Source organism: Rhinolophus hipposideros, assembly GCF_964194185.1.
Source record: "Rhinolophus hipposideros genome assembly, chromosome: 9".
Classification (NCBI taxonomy): domain Eukaryota; kingdom Metazoa; phylum Chordata; class Mammalia; order Chiroptera; family Rhinolophidae; genus Rhinolophus; species Rhinolophus hipposideros.
The window spans coordinates 3712146-3732073 of NC_138055.1; the positions used below are offsets into that span (position 1 = coordinate 3712146).

Genomic DNA, 19928 nt, shown 5'->3' on the forward strand with positions numbered 1-19928 from the left:
GACTGGAAGTCTCAGGCCCTCCTCCCAACAGCTCAGCACAACAGCTTTAGGAGAACAAGGACAGCACAAGGGACACCTTAGGGACACTGCCTCCCCATCCTCCTCCCACCTCCAAGAGACACGCAGCTTCTCCTAAGTTGTGGAAAGTTACTGAGGCATTGCCACCTGGCCACCTTGAGCATTCTCAGACTAGATAAGGGCTGGCAGGGCAGGTTGGCAAGGGGCCAGCATGGTGCTGACGTGCAGGTGTGTGTGCTGCTCGTCGCTGAATGTCACAGTGTAACTGTCTTGTGTCCTAGCCTCCACCCAGCCAGCGTGAGCACGTCTTACTCAGTGTGTGCTAAACAAAGAAGTGTGTGTGTGTGTGTGTGTGTGTGTGTGTGTGTGTGTGTGTGTGTGAAATGGCAAGGCTGCCCAGGGAGGCATTAGTGTGTGTGGAATGGACATGCTTTTGTGTGCGTGTGCATACTACTGCTTATTGAGCAGCCACTAGGCACCAGGCTCTGTGCCAGACTCTTCATACACACGTCTGACTTCATCCTCACCGTTATACTGTGCAATAGGTATTATCATTCCCTTTGAACAGACTGAGAAACAGACAGAAAGGGTTTACAGTCACTAGGCCGAGCTGGAAAGTGGGCATCTGCTTGGAATTGCTGCCAGGGGGCTGTGTGGCTACAGAAGGGGCTTTGCACTGTCAGAAAACAGAGAAGGGACGAGCCACACAGGCAGTGCCCAGGGAGGGAGCTCCAAAGAGAAAACAGAAAAGACGTCACGGACCAGCTGACAATCCTTCCATCCCGGAGAGGAAGTTGTTGCTTTATTGCATGGGGAGACCCACATCATAACACACAGCTGTCCTGCACTGGTGTGAAGGCCAGACATCTGCGTATTATATACCCCGGACTCCCCCCTCCATACATAACACACCACACACCACACACCCTCACACTGTTCGCACATCCCCTGCACATGCATGCTGTAGGCACTCTAATGAAAAAGGAGTTGATTCACAGTTTGGATCCTGCACACACACACACACCCCACATCAATTTCCTACAGTCCTTCCTGCTGCTCCCGCCTCTGGGCAGGCTGGCGGGACGGGCTGTGACCCTGGCACTGTGCAGCAGGTGGTGTGTGTGTGTTGCTAGCGGCATGGCTTTGCCTGCAGGAGAGGCAGGAGGACAGCCTGGCAAGTGCACCTCGGAAAGGTCTCTCTGGCCCACCTTCTCCAACATGGCGTCCGCCCGCACGCCACCCCACGCAGCCCCACTCATACTCCAGCTCAGGCCTCCTGGCTGCTGGACTAGAAGTTTGCAACAGGCAGTTCTGAGGTCTCCACTCACCAATCCATGTCCATCCCACACCCCCATAGCCATGATACGGCCAGGGGTATCAGCAGCTGTGCTAGCAGCTGAGGACACCACAGGAAAACCAGCCCGTGCCCTTGTGGAGCTGACAGTGTAGATGGGGGAACTGACAGTAAACATGCATCAGGGCATGAAGAGGCTAAAAGAAAAAGAAAGTTGGGTGAGGGACAGACACCTACAAAAATAAAAGTACAAGACACAGACTGGGAGAAATTTGCAAAACATATATTGAGGAACCAATCTAGAATATAAAAGAACTCTTATAACTCGATAATGGGAAGACAATCCAATTTTTCAAAAACTGGGCAAAAGATTTGAATGCATGTTTCATCAAAGAAGATAGGTGGATGGCAAATAAAGACCTGAAAAGATGTTCAACATTATTATTCATTGGGGAAATGCAAATCAAAACCACGATGAGACAACCACTTCACACCACTAGAATGGCCATAATAAAAGAGACTGGCTCTCCCAAGTGCTGTAAGGATGGAGAGGAACTGGAACACATTCACCGCTGGTGGGAACGTGAGTGGTACAAACAGGACATACCTATCAGCTCGGCTGAAATAAAAAGTAGTGCTAACACCAAAGACTGGTGGGTATGCAGAAAAACTGGATCGTTGCGGGTAGGAATGCAAAATGGTTTTTCCAGCCACTCTGGAAAAGCAGTTTGGCAGTTTATTTTCCAGGTAAACGTGCACGTACTATGTGACCCAGCAAAAGCATTCTTGGGTATTTATCCCAGAAGAATGAAAACTATGTTCATGTAAAAATCTGACGCAAGTGTTCACAGCAACTGTATTCATAATAGCCCCACACTGGAAACAACCTAAATGCCCCTCGGTGGGCGCATGGTTACACCAAGCGTGGGACATTTATAGCACGGAATACTACTGCGCCATCAAAAAGGAGAGGACTATTGATATTTGCAACTACTGGGATGGACCTCAAGGAAATTGTGCTGCATCTCACATACAACAAAAATCTCAAAAGGTTATCTACTGTATGATCTCATTTATATAACTTTTTTTTAGTTTCAGGTGCACAAAACAATGTAATAGTTAAACATTTACACCCCTCACAAAGTGATAACTCCCCTCCCTCAATCTACTACCCCTCTGACATCGTATATGCTGTTACAATTTCATTGACTCTATTCTCTATGCTGTACTCCATATCCCGTGACAATATGTATATTAAATTATAGTTGACATTCAATATTTTTCAGCTTCTGGTGTCCAGCGCAGTGGTCAGGCAATAATGTTTTTCAAATAACACAATTGTAGAGATGGAGAGCTGATCAGTGATGGCGAAGGCTTAGGGGTTGGGGAGGGGTGGGTGTGGCTGTAACGGGGTAATGGAGGGAGGCTTATGGTGATGGGCCAGTTCTGTACCTGATTGTGATGGTAGTGACATAAATCTGCACCCGTGATAAAATTGCATAGAAACACACACACAGTGCTTGTGAAACTGGAAAAACAGAAAGAAGCTCTGTGGATTTTTCCAATAGTAATTTCTGGTTTTGATATAATTAAGCTATAATTATATAAGATGGCCACATTGGGGAGTCAAAGGTGAAGCCTGCATAGAACCTCAATGCACGTGTTTTTGAAACTTGCTATGAATCTATAATTATTTCAAAGTAAAAAAATTTTTTAAGGTACCATCACTTTGAAAAACAATTTGGCAGTTTCTTCAAAAAGTAATCACATACCTACCATACAGTCCAGTCATTCCATTCCTAAGTGTTTACCCAAGAGAAAGTGAAAGTGAAAGCAATGCCCCCACATGGGGACAGGACTGTTCGACTGGTGGGAGCTCTGTGTGTGATCACTGCAAACTGGAAACGCCCCACGTGTTCCACAGCTGAATGACGGCTCGACAAATTGGTGAACATTCGTCCAATGGAATACGCCTCTGCAATCAAAAGGGACAAAATACTGACACAGGCACCATGCTGAATCTCAAAATAAATAAGCTGAATAGAGAGAAACCAAAAAGGACATACCGTGTGCTTTTATTTATATGACATTCTGCAAAATGCAAATTCATCTCTAGTGTCAGAGAGCAGATCAGTGGGATTGGGGAGAGATGGGAGGGAGACCCCCAGTGAAAGGGACATAAAGATGGCTGTCATCTCCCTTGCGGTGCTGGCTTCATGGGCATTGTTGTTTGTCAAACCTCATCAAACAGAAGCTTTAAATAGGTGCAGTCTATTGTATGTCAATTATACTTCAATAAAGTGGAAAAAGGAAGGTGGATGAGGGGAGAGAGTGTGGTGAGGAATGGGTGCCCCTGGAAGGTCAATGCCCTTTTGTGTTCTGAAGCCTGGGGTTGTCTTGCAATGATGGGGTTCACTGGGGCTGGAAGGAGAGGGTGAGCTTTGGAGGATGAACTGGGGCCCCAGTGGGGAGATGGAGGGAGAGTAGGGGTTCCCTGAGGGGTGCTGTGCCCAGCCCAGTGGTTGGGTGTTCCTGAGTTCCCAGGGGCAGAGGTGTCCCCAGGTCCCCCAAAGGTGGCATTGGGAAAGAGCTGGGCAAACAAAGCACCGGGATGCCTAGAGCACCAGCCCCAGTTCTTGGCCATTTCTGTGTCCATCCCTGGATTGTCACATGACCCAAGAAGGAGACAGAGCAGTGACAGTGGGTGCCTTTCCTGCCAAGTGGAGGGCTCTGCGGAGGAGGTTGGAAGGAGACACATTGGCTCCATAACCATGGTACTCCTGAGAATTGCACACGGCACAGGACTGAGGCCTCCTCTTCTTTCTTGTTAAGCAGACTGTGTACATGCGTGGTTGTAAAAGTTAGAATTCACAATTTAAAAAGGAGTTCTACGAATGATATTCCTGACACCCCAGGAACTTGTTCCTACTTATTGAGCATCTGTCTCCCAGTGACAGGGCCTCAGGAGTTCTGGGTTACAGATGGTAGGGATCTGAAAGAAGCTCCACCGCCTCCAGGAAACCCTCCTGACTATCCCAGCCCGGGTTGGGTGGGGAGGAAATCCTACCTCTGGGTTCCTACAGCACCTCTAGCCTGAACTGTGTGTTGAAAGGTTAATGCTCTGTGCTCTGTGCGAGGCTCTGCTCTGACTTCCTCTGTGCATTCCTGTTCTTCCAACCAGACAGGTGGCTCCAAGGTTTCCTAAGCCTGGGGCTCAGGGTTCCGTTGGATTGAACTGAATAACATCCCTTTGTGATTGATGGGATCGCAAGGAAAAATGACCTATTTTGGAGCAGGCTTCCCAAGCATTCTGGACCTCTTTGCACATATGAGGTCCGGGGAGCCCAGAGAGGTTACTTCTTTGCCCCAAGTCACACAGCATGTCTACTGTGATTGGCTAACTGGTGAACCATGATTGGGGTGGAAGGGAAATGAAACAGCCTCATGTAGAGGTGGAAAGCTCACCTCTGAAGGCCCTGCCTTCTCAGCCATGGGAGGGGGGATCCTTCAGAATCTGAGAAATGAGCTAGAGAAATGGCTTCCATGGGTATTTATAATTAGAAGTTTCTTTGAAGCCTGTGTCCAGCCCAGAGCCCATGAATCCAGCTGTCACGTGGGGCCGGCATGTGGGTTCTCTGGTCCCGCTCCCCACATAAAAACGCAGGACATGGTGAGGCCAAAAAGGAACACCCACAGAGCCATAGATAGGGGAGTCATACCACTATAGTCTCGCTGGGGGCTGGGTTGGAGACACAGGAAGCAGGAGCCACAATATCCACAACCTGCCGTCCACTTCTCTCTGCCAACCCACCTCACTTGCTAGCTGCAATCCGCCTCTCTGCAATCCGCTCTTGCTAGCTCAGCCACCATCTTCTTGCTAGCCCCCATTTTTCTGCTAGCGAAGCCACGGCAGTTATATTACTGGCCAATGGCTCACTGGTTACAGCTGATGGCCAACTAGCCACAGCTGATGGCCGTCCAATCACAGTTGATGACCATTTACTACCTGAGTGAGCACCTTTCCACGTGAGGCCGAGAGCCTGGAAACTGCACTCCTGGCTCTGTCCCCACACAAGCCCAGGGTCTCCTACCCACCCCCGCCCACCTGCTTGGCTCATTCTGCACAGATTGGGTAGAGCTGGTTGGAACTTGGCAAAGACTTGCCCTCCTGCCCCATACCCCTTACCCCCAGAATCCAGACTCACCCTCTGAAAGATGATGGTTTACCCCTCTCCCTGCAGCTGCCTCTGAGTGGAAGTCACATTGGACAGGGACCAATGGAAGGAGGAGGGGCTGTTCTGTCTGCAGAAGTGGGGGATTGAGTAGCACTGGTCACTGTCTGAGTGACAGCGAGATTCTGTGACAGGAAGAGAACAGATGCCAGAGACAGACCGGGGTCACAGAGAGGGCATGCGGGCTAAGGTTTGGCTTTCCAGTGAGTTCTCTACCCCCTGCCTTCTCTACCCCCTGCCTCTCTAGTTGTCCCTCCTTCCTGGCCCCAAAGCTGAAAGAATCTTTGGCTGAGAGAGATCTCAGTCCGTCCATGGCTGCAAACACCATCTTTGCTCAGCATATCAGAAAACCTCACTAGGTTATGCTGCCGTGTGACTGTCAAGGCCAGGCTGACAGATTCGGCTGGTGATAAACAAACAGAGCTCTTGTTCAACTCAGACGGCAACAGAAAGAGGAGCAAAGATGCCAGCTGCCTGCATTCCTCTTCCCACAGGCTGACGCTGAAACAACAGGGGCCTGATGACTGCCGCAAAGTAGTGGACACCGTGCTGGGGCTGCCGATAAGCAGTCTGCAGCCTGCAGCCGCACCCCAAGCCAGGAGGAGGCAAGGCAGGAAGCCTCCAAGCTCATCAGAGCTGGGGTGGGAAACCAGCTCATAGCAGCCTCGCGGGAAGAAGCAGAGGCTGGTGGCACGCAGCCTGTAGCAGCAGCTCGCAGACCTCCTGAGCACCCATGTCCAGGGCATGCAGCCAAGACTCAGAGCAGCTGTGGGGAAGATTTGCCTAAGGGGCTGACGAGGGTACACACAAGGGTGGCACCAGCTCAGAGCTGTTCCCTCCAGGGACAACCAACCCTGAGATCTCAGTGGGCTACAACACAAGGTTTATTTCCTGGTTGCTTTGTCAGCTGGGGCTGCTCCACGTGACTGCTTCATTCGGGGCCCCAGGCAGACAGAGAGCACCCCACTCCACCATAGGGTATATTCTCATGCTAGAGAGAGAAGAGTGATGGGGAACCACCAGTGGTTCTTGTATAGCTGCTCAGAAGTGGCCCCCAGCTCATCCCGTGACATGGGGCCTGATGACAGAGGGCAGAGCAAGTATAACCCTTTCAATGTAGGGGGCAGTGAATAATTGGGAGTAACAGTGCATCAGTCCCACTCTAATACAGCCAAGCCTGATATCTGTAGCCTTTCATCCCCCAGAGCTGCACACCTGGTGTGGGGACAGAGCCAGGAGAGCAGTTTCCAGGCTCTCAGCTTCACGTGCAAAGGTGCTGGCTCAGGTAGTAAACAGCCATCAACTGTGATTGGATGGCCATCAGCTGTGGCTAGTTGGCCGTCAGCTGTAACCAGTGAGCCATTGGCCACTGATATAACTGCCATGGCTTCGCTAATATAACAGCCGGGCTAGCAAGAAGATGGTGGCTGAGCTAGCAAGAGCGGATTGCAGGTAGCAAGTGGGGTGGGTTGGCAGAGAAGTGGACGTCGTGTGGCTCCTGCTTCCGGTGTCTCCAACCCAGCTGCCAGCTAGAATATAGTGGTATGACTCCCCCATCTATGGCTCCAGGGGTGTTCCTTTTTGGCCTCACCACATCCTGCGTTCGTATGTGGGGAGCAGGACTAGAAACCTCGTATGCCACCCTGCATGACACCTGGGTACCCACCGCCTACAACTCAGCCCCACCAGCTATGTCACAAGCAGCTTACATTTCACTTTCCCCAAACTCCTGATTTCTCCGACCCAGCCTATTTGTCCCCATTTGGGTCGAGGGCACCACCAAGTACTCAATAGCCCCAGCCTCAGACCCAGAAGACTCCCTTTTGCCAGATTCCTGCCTCCCCTTGTCACATGCTCAGTTCGGGATTGCAGAGGTCTCACAGAAGAGGATCCGACCTTTCACCTGCCCTCCAACTCAGTCTAGACACTGCTTTAAACAATTACAACTGAGAGCAAGGCGAGGCTGTGATGGAGGGAGGAGCTACAAAGAGGGCTGACGTGTACCGTTCCATTCTACCCTCATGACCTCACAGTGCGTGGGTTCCACTCATGGCCCCTTTTTCACAAATGAGGAAACCAAGGCTGTAGGAGATGACGTGGCTGACCTAAGGTCTCGGCTGGTAGGAAAGTTGGACCTGTCTGATTTCAGAGAGGCGTGCTTCAAATGAGACGAGCAGCCTCTCCCAACGGCACCTCGTGGGGCCAGAACAGGGGATTGATGCTCTCCGGGGAGACGAGACTCATCCTTAAGGGAGATGGTCCTGTAGGAGCAAATGGACGGAGCGATCACTCGTTTGCTCGTGTCCTCACAGCCCTGAAACAGCTGTCCAGCTGTGTTCAGGTTTGGTCCCGTGAGCTTTGGCATCACGAGCTGTTGGGAAAGTCTCTTGGTAGCTGGACGTTCACATTCCCTGGGGCCTCGATTAGCCAGGCCAGTGGAAAGAGGGCTGGACGCGGCACCAAAAGACAGCCACCAACCAGCTACTCCCACAAGGGGTGGCTGCTGCTAACAGAACAGGGCTCAGGTCACCTGGAGGTCCTGGTTTTCCAATGGGGGGACGGATCCAGACGAAGGACACCCAAAGAATAAGTAGGGGACCTTCTTCACAGCCACCACTGTGCTCCAGCATATTTTGGTATGAAAACAAATACAGGCTACATGGCTGGTGGGAACACAAAATGGTGCAGCTGCTGTGGAAAACAGTTTGGCAGTTCCTCAAAAAGTTAAACATAGAACAACTGTATGACCCAGCAATGCCACTCCTCGTAGGTATATACCCAAGAGAACTGAAAGCAGGTGTACAAACAAACATGCCTGTTCATAGCAGCACTGTTCTAAGAAGCCAAATAGTGGCACAATAGCCAAAGGTGCCAAACAACCCAAATGCTCATCATCCATGAATAGTAGATCCAGAAAATGAAATATTACTCACCCGTGAAAAGGAATGAAGTACTGATATGTGCCACAATGTAGATGGACCTCAGAAACATTATGCTCAGTGAAAGAAGCCAGGCACAAAAGCTCACATACTGTACCATTCCACTGAGATGAAATGTCCAGAATAGATGAATCCACAGAGACAGAAAGCAGATTGCTGATGATCGGGGACTTGGGGTAAGGGAGGGGACAATGGGGAGTAACTGCTTAATAGGTACAGGGTTTCCAGTTCTGGTGAGGAAACCGTTTTGGAACTAGATAGAGGTGGTGGTTGCACAACATTGAGAATGTATGAAACGCCCCTGAATCGTTCACTTTAAAATGGTTAATTTTATGTGATGTGAATCTCACCTCAATTTAAACACTAAAAGAAAATAAATACAGGCATGCTCTAAAAGAGAATGCAAACTTGCTTCAAGGAAGCTTCCCACCGCACCACCCGCTGTGGCTGGGGAGTCAGGGAGGAGAGCTGGCAGGTCCACCCTAAAGGAGGAGGGTCTCTGGTGAGGACGCACAGCGATGGGGGAGTTCCAGGGCTCCCCAGGCCAGTCTCATGGGGCCTAGAAGACAGTCTCGAGGATCCCAGAGGTGGTCTGGCACACCCAGGCTGGGTGCCCTCAGAAGCAGCACCCACCACTCCCTCCTTCTGTCCCCATTGCCCAGGAACTGGCTCCTGTCAGCTTCTGCAGCTCCAGCCACCCTGGTTTTGGCTTCTCCTGATCCCTCTCTGTTTTTAAGTTTCTTCTCACGGCCCTGCCGCCTGCCTTCTCAGCTTTGGATCCCTCTTGTGAATCTGTGCGCGTGTCAGCATGAGTGCCCCTAGGGAACCACAGCAGCCTGCTGGGGCTGTCTTCCCGGCAGCTGGGGGCGAGCGCTCCTGCTTTAACCAAACCCAACAAACTTCTTCTCCTTTCAGGGATGGCAAGGGGGACTGTGACTTGTTTTGCACATCTGCGAAAGGGAAGCGGTCTTGCTACCTGGCTCAGAAGACAGAATTGAGTCATCTGAGTGGAGACCCAGGACTGGGTGCCCTCCTCTGTGTCCTGTCACTTTTTTGTCCTCCCACTGGGATGGGAAAGCTGCGAAGGAATGCAGGCATTCGTGGCCTTGAAATTAACCGTTTATATCAGCCTATTTCACAGGTAAGGAAGCTGAACCCCAAAAGGAGATGATGGGGGAGGGGTGAGGTTCAAGACGAGTTACCAGAGCACAGTTCGGTTTCAGTACCTCACAGTCAGCAAACTCCAAACACCATCCAATAACTGCATAGACGGCCAGTCTCACGGGACCCCAACACTCCCATGGGGTGATCATGAAAGGTGCTTATTTCCCCATTTCACACGAGGAGGTCAGACAACCAGATGTTGGACAGCCTCAGTCTCTCAGCCTCCACCACCTTCACTTACCTGAAAGTTAGTCCCCAGCCCCCGCCCTCTGGAGAAACAATCTAAGCCCTCAGTACCACATGGACTCACTCATTCACTCTGTAAATCTTCATTGAACTCAAATTCTTTGGGAGATTTTATTAAAAGTTTTCGTGCGGTTGGACCAACAGGTCATTTCCCCTTGGGTGGGGTCGGGGAGAACGCTGCCCCCAGGAGTGGTGCCCGGCTCAGTCCTGCAGCTTGCTGGCAAATACCTCCGCCCTGTCCCGGGCTGGCCCTCGGTTCACAGATGTGTACGGAGGTTCCGAGGTGCCCAGGGACTTGGGGATGGCCTCCTGCGTGATCTGGGAGTCGTGCGTGGTTTCCCCATCAGAACCGCCCATGTCTCTAACCAAGAGGATGAAGAGAACCAGGGTTAGGGGCGCAAAGGAAGCCCAAATCCCTTTAGCTGGTCAAGGACCTTTCTATTTAGACATTGCTTTCACAGGTGTTCTTTTAGGCATTCATTCAATAAACCAATCTTTCCAGAATACTTACTGTGTGCCAGGCCCTGGGATAAGGAAAGTGTCACCCTTTTGGAATTATGTGAGCAAACAATTTACAGGTCTTCCCATAAGCTGGGTACTTGGAGTCCGTTGTCCCATGTCCCTAAAGAGCTAAGATTGTATGGAGAGACAGACCACAGCAGACAATGACCAGACACAATGGACAAATCCAGGTGGGAGTCACAGGAGGGCTTCCTGGAGGAAGGGGCAGTTAATCTGGCCAGAAAGGAGAAGAATGGGGGCAAAGAAAGGCATTCCAAGCATTTGATAAGAGTGGCTGGGGAGTATCTGGGGCAACAGTGGGAAGTCTGGTGCAGCTGGAGCTGGGCAGAGGCTGGCAGGAGGGGTAAATGGAAGAGCCAGGCTCAGTCAGTTAATAAGACCTTTGGTGCCAGATTAGGGTGCTGCCTAAAGGGGCGGAAGGACAAAACCATGTCCTGACTGCTCCCAGGTCTGGACAGACAGACCAGTCTCTGGGTGGCTAATCTCATCTATTATTGGTGTTTTCATTAATGTAAATGTCAGAGGTTCAACATGATTTCCAAGTTCACTGCCCCCCTTCCCATTCCTGACCCACCCATGTCCTTTCCTGCCTGGCTAATTTCTACATGTCCACTTCATTTCACTGATTCCAAGCAGCTTTTCCACCTGTTTCCTCACTCCCACTGGGACAGGCACCCCTCTTGGTCTTCACAGTCCCCTGGGCTCCCTCCCTCGCTGAGAAGCACACTGCATGTGACTTCCATCCATCCCTGTCCCAAGGACAGTTGGCTCCTGCTGTCCCTTCCTCCAGGAACCCCACCCTGATGCTCCAGCCAAGATCTGCCCGGTCCCTTCTCGATTCCCAGGGCACCGCAGGCACCTAAGTCCATGCCCCGCTCAACCCCCCCTAGGAATAATGGGCTGTGTGTCTTGCACCAGGCAGCCCTGTTAGCTGCTCCAGACACCCCACGGAGACCAGGAGTCCTAATCCAAACAGACACAAATCAGAGCTGTTAGTGGAGTCAGGAGACTGGGGCTCGGGTCCCAGCTGTTTTATAACAACTGGCTGTGTGACCTTGGGCCATCCTCCCCTCAGACCTCAATCTCCCCATCTGTACTGCAAGTAGGTGAATTATAACGACAACAAAAGCTGATACTTGTTTAGTGCCTGGGCACTGCCCTGAGGACTCTCTAGGGATTATGTCACTCAACCTTCACAACTCCGAAGGGTGGATAATATTTATTAGTAGCGCCATTTTCCAGAAGAGGAACCTGAGGCCCACGGTTGTGCAGCTCTAGGTGTCAGACCTGGCATCTGCCCACAAAGCCACTGCCCACCCAGAGGACCTTGACCTTGGATGCCCCAGGACGCAGCTCTCCCGTCCCCAACCCACCACACCCAGGGTGAAAGGCAGCTCCTTTGACCGCAGGGCCCTCCCCTGCGTCAGCGATGGGGTCTAGTGTGTCCCCAAGTCCCGCCCTCCAGCTGGTGGGTACTCACACGAGGCTGAGGACGATGGCACCCACAAAGCCCAGGAGCAGGAAGAAGGGCAGGGAGCCCAGGATGGAGGTGATGACGATCATGCCGCCACTTCGCCGGCCTGGCCACGTGTCGATTGCCAAGTACGGGGTGACTAACGGGGCACAGGTCCATTACTCCCAAGACACTGCACCCTCAGCCTTCTCCCAGGGATGCGCAGGGCTCCCCGAGGCTGGTGGCTGCCAGTCCCAGGGATGAAGTGGGGACCCAGTTCCAGGACTGTCTCCCCCCCAGTGTTGAGGTTCAATGACCTTGCTTGTCCCCCCATCTGACTTCCCAGCTTTCTCCTGTGTACGTCTGGTCTCCTCCTCTTTTACTGTCTCTGTACATAATTGTAAATTACAAACTGACTCCAATCTTCTGGTGAGATGGTAGGGATGTAGATGACAAACTATTAAAGGTGAAGCGAAGAGAGCCAGCTGGCCCGTGGCGCGCCCTCTGCTCTGGCCAGGGTCACCCTTTTTGGAATGAAATGAACAAAGCGTAGTTCGCTCACTGCAGCTTAGGGAGACTGACTTCAAGGCCACTCGGACGCCAGACTCGAGCCGATAGGTCTGTCTGGTCCCAAAGGGCATGCTCTCCCCACAGACTAACTTCAGGTCCTGCGCTAAGAGAGCTGGGCCTAGCCCTCTTGTCTGGATTGCCCAAAGGAGCCCTGCTGGGGAGGCCGAGCAATGAGTCTTCTTCCCACTTCTCAGATATGGAAACTGAGACCCTGCAGGGCTCACACAGCGTAAGGCTCAGAGGCTAGGCTTGTTCTCAGGACTCTTGGTCCCAGGGTAATTGTGTCTCAGGAGCTGCGCTGGCCACACACAGGCCTGACTACCCCCCACTAGCTGCGTGACCTCTGGCAACCTTTCAGAGCTGCTAAACGGCACACTCCTTGGAGGCAAATGCACCATAAAGGCTGGGAAATGCCCCTGACTTTGACTCCAGCCCACCCATCCAGCCAGGCCCAAACACCAGCAATCCTCCACCTTCCTTTGTTACAGCACCTGGCCCTCAAGGAAGGAAGGAAGGAAGGAAGAAGGATGAGGTTTCCGGTGAAATTATTTTAAGATGCATTTTCCTCATAGACCAGTGGCCTGCCTGTGACTGGGGAAACTTTCCAGAGTGACAGCCTGAGTCTGCTTTCCCAGATTCCCTTGAGGACTGCCCCCAGCCCACCCCTACTACTTACGCCTGTTGGTGCAGATGGGGTCAGACCACAGGGTCTGGTCCTGTACCAAGCCTGTGGACATGTTGACGAGGACGTACTTGAATCTGGAAGGAGACGGAGTGAAGATGACTTCTATCCATAAGGAGGTGAGCTCCAGCCACAGGGAGGTGAGAGGGATTAAGACGGCCGGGGTGGGGGACAGAGTGAGGACTTCTAGGAGATGAAAATCTGGGTGGCCACAGGTGGGCCCTGGACAACAGGATGGTGCTGGACTTCGTATTGGCCCCTTTGCCACTATCACTGCCCCAGGCCCTTCCCCAGTGCAGATGTCACCTTCTCCAGGGAGCCTTCAGCACCCATGGTCCTCCTCTCGGCTGTCCCTCTGAGACCCCAGCTGTTTCTCTACTTTATATACACACAGAGGTGCCAAACGCATGCATACACATTTTAAGAAAGGAAAAAACTATTAAAATTGTAACACTCAATACATATCGATAAGAAAAGAATGCAAGTCAGGTTTGACTTCTGCGACTACAAGAGGTGCTCAAAGTGGTGACCATCAGCGTAATTTTAATACAGGTTTTTTTCCTTTCTTAAAATGTGTCTACATTTTCTTGGCATCCTCTGTGTGTGTGTGTGTGTGTGTGTGTGTGTGTGTGTGTGTGTACACACAGACGTAGCATATTTGCTCAGTCTTGACCCATTTGTCCTTGCATTTTTGCCTTCCACTATTCCCAGCTTGGTCCTTGATATCACACAAAAAAGAGTCAAAAAATAATAACATCCATTCCGGCTGCTCTGGGATAAGGGCTACATTTTACATGCAGAAAATCTCAATCAAGCATTACGAATCATAAAGGAAGGCCAGGCAATACAGTCCAAAATATCCATAGCTATGTTAAGATCTGTTTAAAATAATGGATGTCTGAGAACTAAGAAATTGATAGTCTCGTGCTTGCTTCAGCAGCACATGTGCTAAAACTGGAACGATTCAGAGAAGGTTAGCCTGGTCCCTGCACAAGCATGACACCCAAATTCATGAAGCGTTCCCTATTTTTTTCTCTTGCTCCAGGTCTCCTCGAACCCACCCGCTGTTCTCTCTCTCCTCTCCTTCAGCCTTCTGCTGTGTTTTCCCATCACCCTGGAGCCGCACTCCTTCCTTGGACAGCCCAGTTGTTTTTACCTTATATTCTAAGCTCCTACCACCAACCTTCTGTCCCTTCAAACTTTGCCCTCCTCAACAAAAGTAAAAAATAAATTAATGAATTTTAAAAAAGAAGAAGAAATTGGCAGCCTCTAGTTTACACAGAAAAAAATTAAGACCTTTAAAAATCAGTGTTTTGCCTATGGGGTGGCCTGATGGCTCAGTTGGTTAGAGCACGAGCTCTCAACAACAAGGTTGCCGGTTCAATTCCCACATGGGATGGTGGGCTGCGCCCCCGGCAACTAAAGATTGAAAATGGTTCTGGACTTGGAGCTGAGCTGTGCCCTCCACAACTAGATTGAAGGACAACGACTTAGAGCTGATGGGTCCTGGAGAAACATACTGTTCCCCAATAAAAAATTAAAAAATAAATTAATAAAACTGGTTAGCATTTTAAAAAAAAAAATCAGTATTTTGCCTAAAAATCCCCCACTTCTCTAGGTCTGAAGATGAGAGTTTCGGAGGCTGGGATCTGCGCCTGTGTCCCCAAGGTGGGGTGGACTTTGCGATCAAGAAGGAAGGACAGGTTAGGAACAAGGTCAGAGGGGAGGGTTGAGGGTGGGCCAGAGGAGATCCAGGGCTGAGGCCAAAGGCGGGGCAAGCCATCCGACAGGATGGCAGGTGAGTGCCAGCCTGGCCCCCAAAGGCAGCCTAGAAGGTGCAGAGACCCCAACCTATGCATCTCCATGGTAACAGGAGTGGCTTTGACACCAGTTAAGAAGAAGACCCTCTAGCCATGGGTCAGGGCTGAGGCCTGAGATCTGCACAGAGAAGGTGCTCAGGAAACACCTGTGGTGGGGTAGCCACAAAAATGTGCACTGAGCAAGGGGGGCAAAAGCACAGGCTCAAGTGGTAGCTGGAAAGGCCTTGGGTGGGGCTCAAGTTCACGCCAGGTCCCAGCTTTTCATCAGGTGACCCCCTTCCCTCTCTGGACCAGTTTCCTTTCCTGTCAAATGAGGGGCACAGTGGTAAGTGCCCCCTGGGCGATGGGGAAGGACCAGGTGTATGATTTGTGGGGCCCAGTGCAAATGAAAATTCAGAGCCCTTGTTGAAAAATGAACAGTTTCAAGATGTCAAAGCATTAAGCCAAGCAGGGTCCCTTCTGAGTATGTGATCCTGTGCTTGGTCACATGACCAGGAAGCCCTTTAAGGGACCCAGGATGGTCCTGCCACATAGTAGGCTCTCAAGACATGTGGCCTCACACACTTCACCAGCTCTGGGTCTTCCTGAGTCGGGGCGGAGCACACCTGCCACTCTCCCGCAGCTGCCCACACCCACCTGTATTCCGTGGCTGCTGACAGTGGCGGGTTGCAGAGGCCCTGGAAGTTGGGGTCAAACAGGCAGGTCCCATTGGCGCCCACCCTGACCAGGTAGGCATTCAGGATCTCGGAAGCCCGGGACACATCGCCTACAGCATCCAAGCTGGGCAGGTCGCTGCAGGGGGTCAGTTCAAAGGCCGAGGCCTTGTACGGGCCTGTCCTGCCCCCCTCTGTTTGCCGGAACGTGGAGCTCAGCGGGGCCTTGGTGTTGTCCTGCACAGACGCATTCCTGGAGCTGGCTGGAGAGATAGTGCTGGGCATGAGCTTCCTGGCCACCCAGCTCGGTCACTCAGTCATTCATCAAACGCCCCTGAGCGTCCTCTATGAGCCAGCACTGTGCTCTGGGCACAGGCACGGGGCAGGCTCAGTCCCTCAGTCACCTCTCCTGCTTCGGCCACTCTGTGCAGCTGTCACCCACCTCATCTTGTCACAGGCCTGCAGTCCTCCCACCCCAACAGGCTATTGTCGTGTCCTCACTGGACTCTCTCTTCTGTGAAATGGGAACAGAGGGGTATGTGGTACAGGGGAAACAGCGTGGAGGCAGGCAGACGTATGAAGGGCCTAAGGCCTCTTCCCTACTAGCTGAGTGATTGTGGACACCTCACTTTACTTCTCTGGACCCTGGCCTGTGAAATGGGAGAAAGATACCGTGCAGTGCCCACAGGTTGGGCACAGGTAGGTAGGAGGTCAATAAATGTTTGCTGGAAGGATACGATAACCCTAAATAAGCTGTTGTAAGTGGCCAGTTTCTATTACAGAAAGGTAAGAGGTTGCCATTGGGTTCCTTCTCTCTGGAAGCCCAGGATTACTGCTAGTAAATGGGGAAAGGAGACTGGGCCAGGGTCAGCAGGCCCAAACATGTGGGTGCCCTCGAAAACACACAGCTGAGCCAACTCAGGCAGGGCTGGGGCGTGAGGACCAGAGAGTCTGGATTCGCTCTCCAGTTCTGGGGGCTCTGCCTCTCTGAGCCTTGAGTTTTGCTCTGTGATGGACATCATAATACAGCTGACCTGTGAACAATGTGGGGGTTAGGGGCGCAGATGAAAGCCCAAATATAACTTTTGAACCCCAGAAACTTACCTACTAATAGCCTACTCTTGACCAGATACTTTACCAATAACATGAACAGTCGGCTCACCCATATTTTGTATGTTATATGTAACATATACTGTATTCTTACAATAAAGTAAGCTAGAGAAAAGACAATGTTATTAAGAAAATCATAAGCAAAGGAAAATACATTTAGAGTATTCATTGAAAATAGTCCATGTAAAAGTGGGCCCAGGCATTTCAAACCCGTGTTGTTCGAGGGTCAACTGGAGTTGCAGGCTGGCTATAAACATCAGCTCTAAGGTGAGCAGAGCACCTGGCGTGACATAGGTACTCCGTGACTAGTGCTGTTATGATTCCCAGCACTACTGGATGTCCCTCCAGGGCAAGGACGTGTCTGTGACTGCAGCACCCAGCCCAGGGCTGGCACTGAGCAGACACAGGTGCAGGTTGGTAAGCTGCATGGGGGACATGAGTTACAGGGAGGGAGCACCGCTCTACCTGCCTCCTTCCCTCTGCCCTGCGGACAGGTCAAAGCCCCTTTCAGCATAGCCAGAAGGAAGCAGGTGCCTCACCCGAGTCCACCAAGACGTAGAGGTAGATCTCATGGGGGCCACTGAGGGCTGCTGTGCTGTCGAACATGCAGAGAGGTTTCTCCAAGGCCACGGTGCTGAGGGTGGGGTTGTTGGTGGCAAAGGTCACACTGGCCAGTTGGGGCTGGAGGTTCACACCTGGTGGATGCAGTGACAGAAATTGATGCCTGGCAGAACTGTCCACACTCATGGGCATCCCCTGTCCTCCCCCGAGACACACGCACACACACACACACATGTTTGCATACACTTACTGAGTACCTGCTCTCTGCCAGGCACTGGGCTTCCCACTTCCCACAGGTCCTGTCAGGAACGTGTCTTAGACATGGGCAGCACTCCTGCCCCCACCCAGTCCTCCTGGCCAGGAATTGGGCAGTCCAGCTGAACCGCTGCCCTCTCTCCCCCCTGCAGACTTTCAAGCACCCTGTTGGGGTTCAAGCACCGCATTGCCTCTCCTAGGCATCTCTCCACCCATCTTGGAGTCCCACCCTCTTCACCTGGACCCTCAGAACAAGCCCTCCCCCATCCTCTGCTCTCTAACATGAAACTCTGACGTGTCACTCTCCTACGAGGCCCCTTTTGTGGCTCCCCCCGCCCTCCAATGCAGTCCGGTCTCTGAAGGGACAATAAGGTCCTGAAGTTATGAGCGTTGCTTTATTGGGTCTCCAGCCTCAGCTCTATGCACCCCAAGCTCCAGCCACCTGGTGGACAACGCACAGGAAGTTCCCGGGACAGATCATGCCACCTCCCTCCTCTCTGGACCTGCCCATGCTGCTCGTTCACCTGAAAAGTTCCTCCACCCCCCTCTTGCAGGAATCACCATGAGTCTAGCTCAGTGCTTTCTCTGCTCTCCCACTGCCCACCGTGTGTGTCTTTTGTAGCATACATCACAGGGCTCCGTCATCCAGGAGACCCGGAACCCCCACCAGAGGAAGCTTATTAATCAGTGTTATTGTTATTGGTTATCGTTATTGGTTATTGTTAATACCTGGGCCCCCAGAGCCTGCACAGGGCCTGGCACAGAGCAGGCATCCTGCCTATTCCTGGAGTGAACAAATGAAGGTCCCATCCCTAACGCCCCTTCCCCTCCAGGCTCTTATCAGGACTCCCCGGGAGGTCAGGATGCAGGACACAACTGCCCGCCCGCCCTGGGCAAAGATCCCTCCTCTCCTCATCCGCTTACCTGAGCAGAGCCGCAGGCAGCCGAGGGCCAGCAAGGCCCAGAGCGGAGACATCGTGTGCGACGAGCCGCGACAGCGTGCGCGGTGGGAGGTCCCGGGGGACAGGGCTCCGCGCCTCTCCCGCGGCCTCACCTGCGAGCCCGGGCCCTCGGCGCGCCCCGCCCCCGCCCCCGCCCGCGCCGGCCAATCCGCGGCCTCTCGAGGGCTATTTGCATACGCCCCGCCCCGGGCCCCTGAGCCCACCCCTGATGTGTACCCCAGGAAACACATCAATCTGCGCAGAAGCCGTTAACAAAGTGCCTACTACGTGTGGAGACCTGGGTGGTGCTTTCTCCGCGTCTCCAAGTGAGACCTTGGGGGCCAGCCACCCCTCTTTGAGCTTCAGTCTCCATACTGTAAACCGGGGACGCTAATTTCTATAACTATTTATAGAGATCCTAGTAGGTACCAGGCACTGATTGGGCTCTTGAGAAGATGAACCGAGTTAACCAGTGAAAGTGCTGTCATGGAAACCCTGGAGTCCTGAGTCTGTGAGCCGTCTGGAGACTGGTGGTGTGACCCTCTTCAGTTCACAGGTTCAAGACCAAGGCTGCACCTGGATAAAAACAAATAACCTATAACAAACACTATCACAGTTAGTATGACAATGAGAAATTTGTGAATTATGGAATGTGTGTCGAATAACAATATTGATTAGATGTTAAATTTCCTAAGTGTGACCACTGTACTGTGGTTGTGAAGAAGATACGTGCTGGACTCTTGTGGGGGAAGTGTCACCCGACGTGAAACTAATACACACACACACACACACACACACACACACACTTGTATATGGAGTGAGGGAGAGAGAGTAAGCGATAAAACAAATGCAGCACAATCTTAATAATTGGCAAATATGGGTAGTCATTGTATTGTTCTGGAAATGTTCCTATAGATTTGAAAAGTTTTAAGTAAAAATGTTAGAAGAGAGAGATTCTGTGCTCAGCCAGAAACACAATGTTCCTCTCTCTGGGCCTCAGTTTCCGCTCCGTAAAATGGGGAGGGAGGAGTTTGATGGCCTCTCGGCTGATTTGATTATGAGTGGATAATCACATCTTTATCTCCAGGGAACAGAAGATGCCCCAGAGATAAGGAACTCATGAGTAAAGGGTGAGGTTTTTCTCCAAGAATTTTTATGGACTGATATTTCTCGGCCACAATTCTTTGTGAACCTGGCGTTTATCAGAGCCTGGCAGAGTTGATCCCACAAGCTCTGCCCAGAGTTACCATGACAGGGAGAAGGCGCAGGAAGCCCACGTCTTCTCCAAAGCTCAGCAGTTTCAAATGAAAAAAAACAAACAAAAAGTCCTCTGCTCTCTTGGCTTGCCCAAATATGGAGAGAACATTTGGGGGGAAAAGTTAAAATAATAATCTGCTAAGACTCAAAAAACGTTCTGCAAAAAAGGGAAGTCTTGGATTTATAAACAAGTCTCCACAGATGCTGACTT

The 19928-nt window shown here is 51.7% G+C and overlaps 1 protein-coding gene across 1 annotated transcript; it reads right to left on the reverse strand.

Annotated features, from left to right (window-relative positions):
• Positions 1-9990: 9990 nt before the first annotated feature.
• Positions 9991-18577, reverse strand: UPK3A (uroplakin 3A). The gene is made up of 6 exons (XM_081058094.1): positions 18444-18577; positions 17243-17398; positions 15577-15856; positions 13115-13197; positions 11896-12028; positions 9991-10254 (listed from the first exon to the last, which is right to left on the reverse strand). Exons 1-6 carry the CDS (start codon positions 18493-18495, stop codon positions 10095-10097), a joined length of 864 nt encoding a protein of 287 aa, XP_080914220.1. The 5' UTR covers positions 18496-18577; the 3' UTR covers positions 9991-10094.
• Positions 18578-19928: the final 1351 nt, after the last annotated feature.

What these genes read in the sequence shown, in the direction of transcription:
- UPK3A (XM_081058094.1), bottom strand. Translation starts at nt 18,495, where the DNA reads ATGTCTCCGCTCTGGGCCTTGCTGGCCCTCGGCTGCCTGCGGCTCTGC. An exon ending in CTGCCTGCGGCTCTGCTCAG is followed by an intron (nt 17,399 to 18,443) that starts GTAAGCGGATGA and finishes TGCATCCACCAG; the next exon opens with GTGTGAACCTCCAGCCCCAA. An exon ending in CCCCATCTGCACCAACAGGC is followed by an intron (nt 12,029 to 13,114) that starts GTAAGTAGTAGG and finishes GTGCCCCGTTAG; the next exon opens with TCACCCCGTACTTGGCAATC.